Raw genomic sequence first — 9,412 nt, 5'->3', positions numbered from 1 at the left:
TTGACGGTTCAATTTGTACTGGTTCATGGTCGAGAATATTGAATTGTATTAACGTTTCGGCCAACACTGATAAGTACTATTTAACAAATACAATTCACTTAAACCACCGCACTTCTATGTTTTCTTTTTTCTTACAAATTATATCATTAAAATCATTACAAAGTTATATTCTTGGTCCTGAACGGTGTAGAAAAGTAATATAAGTAGGTATATAGCTACGTTAAAATGCAAACTAAGAGAACACTCGGAGAACATTTCAGAAAACGAGTAGCAATAGCCTTTTCAGGTTTGACGGTGTACATGTAATCTATAAAAGTATACATAATAAATTATATAAAAAAAACTCCAAATAAATAGAAATACATTTTTTTCAAATAAAATAAAATATTAAAGTAAAATGAAATAATAGTATTTGTGCATAATATAGAGATAAAAGATCTGCACAAACAATGGAACAATTCCTGTTACAAATCTCCATGTCATAATCTTTTTATACCTATACAATAAATTCTCAGAGCTACCATTAATATCATTTTCTTTGCTACCGCAAAATAAAATAGCGGAATTTCACGTAAGTATCTACATTAGTGGAACGATTTATTCGATTTTGGCTATGCATCTGAGTTTTTATTTTATTCTGTATCACGTATTATATGGCCCCGGTTAAAAACTAAAGGTAGCACTAAGAAATAAATCACACATCGCAGTTACACCTCTAAAATGAATGATATGCACGCCTAATTAAATAATACATTTACTAATGCTATATCTCTAGCGAATACGATATTACCCAATAAAAAGGAATATCTCATAATACAAGCTTAAAGTTACGAGTTGCAGTTAATGACGGAGTAAACTTGAGAAGCAATGAGGCGCCCTAAAATCATTGCTATATATTTTTTATAGGCGCAAATCGTTCTAACGTTTTTGACGGGCAACTTTGAACTTTAATCTCGATGTCACAGGATCTAAATTTAAAAGATAGTTTGGCAGGATAGTTTAGACTAAAGCTTAAGCTGCAGCTCTAGCGTATTTAAGGAAGCTCTAGTCTGAGATTTTTTTATAGGTTCGATAAGTTCTCCTAGACAGCCATTGACATAGATATCTAGGGACTGGCTTTACTGGCAATAATAATGAGGCATGACAGGGGCCAGTACAGCGGTGTGAAGCCGTTACAACGCGATTGGTTGATGAGTTCGCATCACGCGCGCGATTGGTTGACGAGTTCGCATTACGCGCGCTATTGGTCGCAACTAGTTGCGTTAGACTGCACGATTGGCTGGAATTCGTGAGTAACATCGCCGAACTACTACCATTTTTAGTGTCCCATGAGCCCGTCCTTAGATATTATACGTCAATGTAGACAGCGGGTCCATATTGGGTTGCATAATAATTGATTGTCCTAATGTAATGTTACGCATAAAACTCATTTCGCATAATTGTTATTGTGCTGGAAATATAAACATTACTGAAAAATTATAACACAAACCTAACCTAACCTACCCTATTCTATAGAACCTATGCAAAATATTTTAGAAAATACTTTTTGTTTCAGCTGGAGAAAAAATATGCGAAAAGAGTTTTATGCGTAACATTACATTATGATAATCAATTATTATGCGACGAGATAGGATCCCGTAGACAGCTTACCTAGGAGGGGCTTAGCAGTTGGTCTCGCCGTTCTCGTGGTGGCCAGAGTCGAAGCTGCTGAGGTGGCCGAGCCCCTTGGGGGGGATGGGTGGCGGCGTTTCGCCCTCGTCGACGCGGAGAGGCTCCGACATCATTGAGATTATTTCCTCGTAGCGTAAAGATTCCACGGTTAGGTCGAAATCTGAAACTAAAAATGTTTACTAGTTTTACAGAAGCGATCGTAGGTACCGTAAAATGGGCTGGGTAGGGACAAAACTGACACTCAAACCTCGATAACATTTTATGCAAACTTAATTTTATTAATACATGTTCCGGCCGTTTGTATTTTAGTTTTCTTATGATTTTAGGTAGTTCCATTTCATAACTTTAACGATAAATACAAAATCCTTCCTCACCCCGTAGTACCTCGTATTTGGGGTGAGATGGGATTTCATACAAAAGGTGATTTTGAGACGTTGTTGAATCGTTTTTTTATTATGAATATTACTAGTATAGCTGCATTTGTAATTGGCGTGGCTCATTCCGCGATTTCGTCGCTTTGCAACAGGAAGCTAAAAGTACATCCGTTCCACACCAATTTTGGTGGCTAGCCATAAGCGGCGCGTGGCGCTGTCTCCACCTAGCGGCCATATCTGTCCTAATCGTAGCAGACGCGTTTTGTTAGAGTGAGTCTTCTGTCATCATCATCATCATCTCAGCCAGAAGACGTCCACTGCTGAACATAGGCCTCCCCCTTGGACCTCCATTCGTCCTCGAGTCTTCTGTACCTAGTACTATTATTTATTCTGTGTTTTAGTTTAGGGCGACCAGTTACTGGAATTACCCCTATGTGAATCAAGACGCTAGTGTGGTGGGGTGGGGGTGAGTGTTACCGTGGTGGCGGCGGTCGTCGGCGTTGGTGTAGTTGTGGTCGGCGACGCTGACGCCGGAGTCGCGCGCGTCGTCGGCGCGCTCGTCGCGCGCGCGCCGCGGCACGGCGGGCGGCGCCTCCGTCCACGACCGCGCCGAACCTACAACCACATTCAGAAGCCTAGTTTTTATATCAGGAGCTTTTACGTAACTTGCCTATTTGCCAATCGAGGGCCGTATTTTACGAAGGAGGCCAAATTAGCTTCAGGTTGCCAATTTTTTTTTAAATTTTGTAACTATTTTCTATACAATTATATATATGTATTTAAATCTCGATTTAATAGCGAGCAGTCTATAATTCATGTTTTTTCATAAAACCAAGTATATAATTTCTATCTCTTGACTTGTGACAGCTTATTTATTTTCATCTTATTCGTTTACAGTCGTAAGCTACAATAAACACTCGAGCATCTTTTAAAACATTTGCTTCTCTCCGACCTCAATGGGTTGCCGTCGCTGAAAATGCACCATTAGGGCTGATTTAGAGTATTTTAGACGACGCGCGAACTCACATGCGATTTTAGTTATAATTTATTATAATACATATATTTATTTTAGTTATAATATAATTATACATTGCGAACTATTGGTTACGTCCAATTCAACCGACCGATCAAACCGCAATGTAATAAAACTGGCATGCGAGGTCTCGCATCGTCTAAATCAGCCCTTAGTCTCTCTTCTCTAGTAGCACAGTGTGATAATAGTTCAATAACTTTATGAGCATGTACCTGAGACGCGCGGCGGCAGCGGCGGCGCGTCGCCGGGCTCGCTCCACGACGCGCGGCTGTGGCGGCGCGGCTCCACCGCCTCGCCGTCCAACGAGTCGCTGAAAATATTACACTTGGTTTAGGTATATAACCATTTTGACGAGTGATCATCTGCCGTATTCGAACTTCAAGATGTTCACAACAGACGACACGTACTAGATCCATTCTAGATACGTTATAGTTTGGATATCAACTAGTTCTCTTTTGCAGCGCAATTCGGGCAACCAATGTCACTTTTACTTTAGATAGAGTAAGATATCTATTAGATGTGAATTGGATCTCCTCAGAAGTCCTCCTCCTGGAAATCATATCCTGTGGAAATCGTTCAAGAGTATCTCCAGAATCGCGCAAATGTCAAATTTGACAGGATAGATCTGAAACATATCGTATCTTGGTGATGTCTAAAAGATATCTAATAGATGTCTATTTCAAAATCCGAATCGGGCCTCATGTCATTGTCTTGCGTGAAAAATAATTGCTGAAAAACGTAACAGATTGAAAACTTAATACAGGTGAAATAATGTTTATGAGGCCTTTGTTGAGCGATCAAATATTCTATCTATACCTGTAGGACTAATATGGCCGGTTTCTTATCATTTGTCACCATGCCTGTCACCTTCTAACAAATATGTAAGTGCGAACGTGACGCATGGCATGACAAATGATAAAAATGCGACCATGATACCGCTACTGAAATAAATACTTAACAATAGTAATACTTAGGGCACTGGTAGCATAGCCATCAAGCGTGTGACTCTGAAGATCGTGAGTTAGGGTGGTATTCCACCTGTCCAATTTCTTTGTCCAATGTCCATTGCGTCTCACTCTCTCATTAAAGGAAAATGTGAGACGCAATACACATTCGACAAAATAGGTGGAAAACCACCCTGAAACTTGGCACGTAGCAATTTTTCTGTCAAAATTACGACCGAAATATCATTTGATATTCATTAGTTGTTATACGGTAAAAGAAAACATTGTCAGAAAACTACTGAACTAATCCCAACAAGGCCTAGTTTTCCGTGTTAGAAAATCAGACGGCAATCGCTTTCGTACAAATCAACGCGCCAATATCTTGGATTAAGTCGTCTAAAGCGTACCTTCAGCTTCATTAGGATGTCACTGCAAAAGCACTAAGATAAAGAGGAGTTAATACCGATACTTGTCGAGTGGAGGCCGAGTAGGGCTTCTGGGGTCGCCGGACTTAGGCCTCGAAGGCAGTGGCGGCGCGGACTTGATCATGGAGTCGTCACCATCACTCTTCTCACCGCTCAACGGCAAACTCGTTGACATTATGCTCTCCGGTCGTTGCTCGGCGCAGTCCTCCAGCGAGTACTGAAATAAAATATAACTGATGTAGTAAGACTACAACAACAAGATACATTTGTACTGGACTGAAACGTAAATTGACAAACGTAATTAAAAATATATCTGGATGACAAATGCCAACAAAAAAATAACGTGATAATTTATTTCCATACATTGTTTACGTTTTAATTGGCTTAGCTGCATTCTTACGCTAGCCCAGAGCGTCAAAATCATCATCATTAACTTAAGAGTTATTCTCTTGTCGGTGGAGTATCTTCCAGCTTTCCCTATCTTGCGCCAGCTCTTTGACTTTTTGATACGACACGACCCCCACTTTTTCTTTCACTTGCTCCAAAAAGCTGCGTCTGGGTTTTCCTCTTCCCCGCTCAAAATCATTTATGTCAAATTGTATGCAAAGGGAAGCATGCGTGAACTGCAGGAACTATGTATTAGCGTCAAGTGTCAATGTAAGGCTATTAAATTCCAATTTTGGCCTCAAAATGGTGCAAGATTCTTATAGAGATTAGAATATATAGCGATAGTAAATTAGACTGTGAGACAATGAAGTGGTGTTATGTATGAAATTATATGAATTACTTACGATAGGTTTGTTATATAGATGACCATCCTCATAGAAGCCGTCATTCTGTTGTATACTCTGCGACCGTTTATCCATCTGCGGCACTGGAGGTAGCGGCGTGCTGAAATAGAAATATGACAAGCTTTAATTTAAAAAATGTTCATTAACATTATTTATATTATTTGTAAGTTTAATTGTCTTTTTGCGCCCAGTCTACAAAAAATAGAAATCATGTTAGATACGTCACGTCTGCGACATGCGTTCGGATAGATGGACTTGGGTCGGCCAGCGGGGCATACGGCAGAAGCGGGATAAACTCAAACGAAGATGGCACAACTTGGACACCTCTCATATCAGAAATTGACCAATAGAAGCCCAAAATCGGCAGTCGAGGAGACACAGGTGAGAGGTACACAGGGTGGAAAGGCACGACGATCCTTTCCGCAAAAGGGGGATTGTTTAGCCTAAGCTCTATATTTTCTCCATAGAAACTATGTTAATATGGGCAACCGTTTCTAAATTATGGCCTTTTAAACATCCATGCAAAAAACTACTGTGTTCTAACCCTAACAGGTGACAGGGTCAATGAACTTACTTGTAAACAATCAGTATACGACAGGAAATTATGCTAATTTGTTGCCATCTAACCATTCTTAGGTCTGCTTACAAGATGGTAAGAATCATTGCAGGATTTTCGCTTTCTTAGTGGTTCCACTTGTTCAATACTTGAATGAAGTACATAGTTATGTTATTCCTTAATATTATAATATTAACCACAAGATTGTTTACAACGACAGTTCAAATTGTGACATTGACAACCACTCAAAAGTACGCGATTGTCTTATAAATATCTCTGGTTTCCTTGACTGATAAAAAGGTTTTAGTTTCTTAACACGTTTGACAAAATGATTTTTGAATAATTGGAAACTATAGTGCGTCAAGCAAATCTTGTCAGTAGCAATGTAAAGCAAACTAAAGTAGGGCAACACTCAAAGAGTAGTATTGCGCTAAGAAAAGCAGCAATGTACAATGTACATCGAAACAAAACTTTTTTTTCCGCTGAGCGCGCCTTGTCACGTACGTCAATTCAAATTGTCACTCGCGGATTCTCTATTGAAAATGTTTGAAATTATTATTAATACGTATGGCAGTGTGTGATGTTGATAAAAATGATTAACTAATTTGAAGATCTCAAAATAAAATTTTAAGTGGACTATGCCGTTAAACAAGAATGTATGAATAAAATCATTGCTTCAGCAGGTAGATGTCATACTGGATTTTCATATTTTATTAGATTACTCAGTTGGCACTGTAGGCATTGTAGGCACCTTAGCTTTAATTAAGCACAGTCTTATTTAATATATTGGTATTTAATGGTGACACAGCAGAAATATCTCTTGAAATAGAATAGATTCAGAATGTAAACATTGTAAACCATTTGTAAACAAACAAGATGATGGCTGTCATTCGCGATCCACATTCCACAGATAAAACACAGATGACACGCGATTTTCGAATTATTGGAACACAGTGTTGCTAACCTGCGATTTTTCAAATTTGCCGCCGTTTGCTACTGACAAGATTTGCTTGACCTAGTATATCTAAAATAATAAAATAAAAAAATACAAGTAGGTTGTGTTTATTGCATTAAATGAACTTGCAAAAATGAAATACTAAGAATAAATTAAGAATAAATACTTCTTAAATACCTAACTAACAAAACTCCTTGCGTGGTAAATAGACAAGACTTCTGATGTTTGAAATTAAATTGTCTTTGAACTTTACATATCTAATGTCAAGTTTAAATAAAAATGCCGTTGTTAGATGCTCGTGGTTATTTAAATTTGTGGGGCTGTGTAAAAGATATGGTGTACCAAACGGAATGTGAAACTGCGGACGAAATGAGACATTAAAGGCTAATTGCTGCTTTTGACAATCTGCGGAGGAAAAATTACGAAGAGCATACACTATCGCATGGGCAATGTGCGCAGGCTCGGGTGCGGGCTGCGGAGCTATAAGACACGGAGGTACATTTGAACACCGTATGTGAAGAGAAGATAGTGTTAAATATTGGTAAAAAGTAATTATCTAAGAAAGTAATAAAATTGTTTGTAATATTTTTGCATTCATTTGATTTATTTGTCATTTATGCGTCATTCATACATCATTGCGATTCTGTCAACGATCGGAAAAAAGCGTAAAGTCCCGAGTTTTCCCGACGGAGATCCTTAATCTAGCCGTCATGTGCACATGCTATAGGGTTATCACCACAGTTAAAAAGTAGAAAATTTGGTATTTTTATTTATTACTCAATTAACGATTCTTACCATTACCAATCTGCTCTGTATCACTTAAACGACCTAATACTTCTGGGAAGGATCGTCGTGCCTTTCCACCCTGTATGTGAAGTACTGGGACTCTCAAAGGGCCATTCGCATGTACAGGTACGTATTCGATATCCCCTCCTTACGTTCCACAGGTAGGGGTAATGGATACTTACTTGACGATGCTTTCTGACATCTGCCGCCTAGCTCTGGCCAAGCCAGGCCCCAGGTTTTGCCTCAGCTGATTGAATCGTTCCACGAGTCGCCTGCAAAATAGATCAATCTGATTATCTTCATCCATCAGTGGGACTGTGCGTAAAGTTGAAAACGAGCGACGTTGACGTTACGATGAGAATGATGATAAACAAGTAATATATATAAGTGGCGGGATAAGTGGCGTACACGAAGAGAGGCTTATGCTGAGCAGTGGGCGACTGAAGGCTAGAATGATGATGATATATGAATGACAACGGCAGTCTTGCTTGAAGCTACCGAAGAGTGAAGCCTTCACAGGTACAAATGTTTTATGGCGAACTCAATGCTCCTGCTGAGTCCGCTGCCAACCGGTGCCAGCTGCGAGGCCACAAGCCGCCTAAGCTTGGCCGCGGCCGCCGCTTCTCTAGGACTCGCGGTCCGCGCGAACTAGGACGCTTGCTCGTATTGGATGGGAATGCGGGTAAATTTAAATATCGGGAAAGCTCACCTATGCAAAGGTTTGACATCTTCCGGCGCCAGCCTGCCATGCAGAGTCAACCCCGCATCTACAACTGCCAGCTGCGAGGCCACAAGCCGCCGGAGTTTCGCCGCGGCCGCCGCTTCTCTTGGACTTGCGGTCCGTGCGAACTCGGACGTGAGGAAGGCTTGCTCGTATTTGGTGATGCCGCCCTGCACGTTGGCGTCGATGGTGCCTTGCAGCCGCATGGAGAACGGGTTGATGTTGCGGGTCGGGTCGGCGGTGTACTGGGATATGAGGCCGCGGAGCTCGCGCTCTGTCGACTCCATGGTTTCGCAGGCGAACTGGAAATTGTTATCGTTAAATGTAGACAATGTAGCGTATATAGGTAATACGGTTATGTTACATACTCTTAACGAATGCATAGGGCACGCGGCGCAAGTGAAGTAAAATGCGGAGAACTTGAGCCATGCCTAAAATATAAAACTATATGTTTTGCTTACTTCAACAGGTGGGATTTCTTCAACTGATCTTGATACAACTTCAGACCACCTCAGAATGCCGGGAAGCGTGTTTTCGGTAACCAACGTTGTTCTTTCAATCCAGAGACTCTGCAAAGAAATATAAGACAAATTTAATTACAAAGACAGTTTATTTGAGATAAGATACTAAATGTTTTGCTTGACTGTTTATACAGATGTAAAACGTGTACTTTAAAGCGCACTAAATGGAGACAGAGAAAGGATTTCATTTCCCTCAATAATAATTCTGTCCCTACGACTTCTCCGCCTCTCAATTAACTTAACCCTTTACCAGGCTGACTGTTCAAAAATGACAATCGAATGTCAGTCTTACTGATCGAAAATATATACCCCTTAGCCTGGTAAAGGGTTAAACAGTATTTCTCTGAAATTAATGCATTTAACGCTTGTTTGTATATTGATTCGTGTTTAGTGCGAGTATTTACATTCGCTACTTCTTTTAATAACAGTTGAATTAGCGGGCACCTTGAACTCGTTGTCCTTGTCGATGGGCGGCTTGTGCAGCGGGCGGTCGCACAGGAAGGTGTTGACGTCGTTGCACGCGTAGAACCGCCGCGCCGGCTCCGGAGCACCCGGGCCCCACTGCCGACGCGAGGCCACCGGCTTCACGTTGCAGATCTGGATGTCTGCACACACACATGTTCTACGACTATGTT

General features: G+C 40.6%; 1 protein-coding gene across 1 annotated transcript in view; it reads right to left on the bottom strand.

Annotated features, from left to right (window-relative positions):
- Nucleotides 1-1,661: 1,661 nt before the first annotated feature.
- The window catches only part of LOC134665918 (dedicator of cytokinesis protein 4), a 109,625-nt gene continuing 101,874 nt past the window's right edge, over nucleotides 1,662-9,412 (bottom strand). The window contains exons 27-35 of the mRNA XM_063522976.1: nucleotides 9,222-9,382; nucleotides 8,718-8,825; nucleotides 8,245-8,558; nucleotides 7,718-7,807; nucleotides 5,239-5,338; nucleotides 4,486-4,664; nucleotides 3,291-3,388; nucleotides 2,523-2,660; nucleotides 1,662-1,831 (exon numbers count right to left, since the gene is read on the bottom strand). Of these exons, the coding sequence (XP_063379046.1) occupies nucleotides 1,662-1,831; nucleotides 2,523-2,660; nucleotides 3,291-3,388; nucleotides 4,486-4,664; nucleotides 5,239-5,338; nucleotides 7,718-7,807; nucleotides 8,245-8,558; nucleotides 8,718-8,825; nucleotides 9,222-9,382 (1,358 nt within the window). The remainder of the gene's footprint in view (nucleotides 1,832-2,522; nucleotides 2,661-3,290; nucleotides 3,389-4,485; nucleotides 4,665-5,238; nucleotides 5,339-7,717; nucleotides 7,808-8,244; nucleotides 8,559-8,717; nucleotides 8,826-9,221; nucleotides 9,383-9,412) is intronic.

This window comes from Cydia fagiglandana, chromosome 7 (assembly GCF_963556715.1).
Source record: "Cydia fagiglandana chromosome 7, ilCydFagi1.1, whole genome shotgun sequence".
Classification (NCBI taxonomy): Eukaryota; Metazoa; Arthropoda; class Insecta; order Lepidoptera; family Tortricidae; genus Cydia; species Cydia fagiglandana.
The sequence above is the reverse complement of the archived record's forward strand: the minus strand, read 5'-3'. Positions and strand labels throughout refer to the sequence as shown.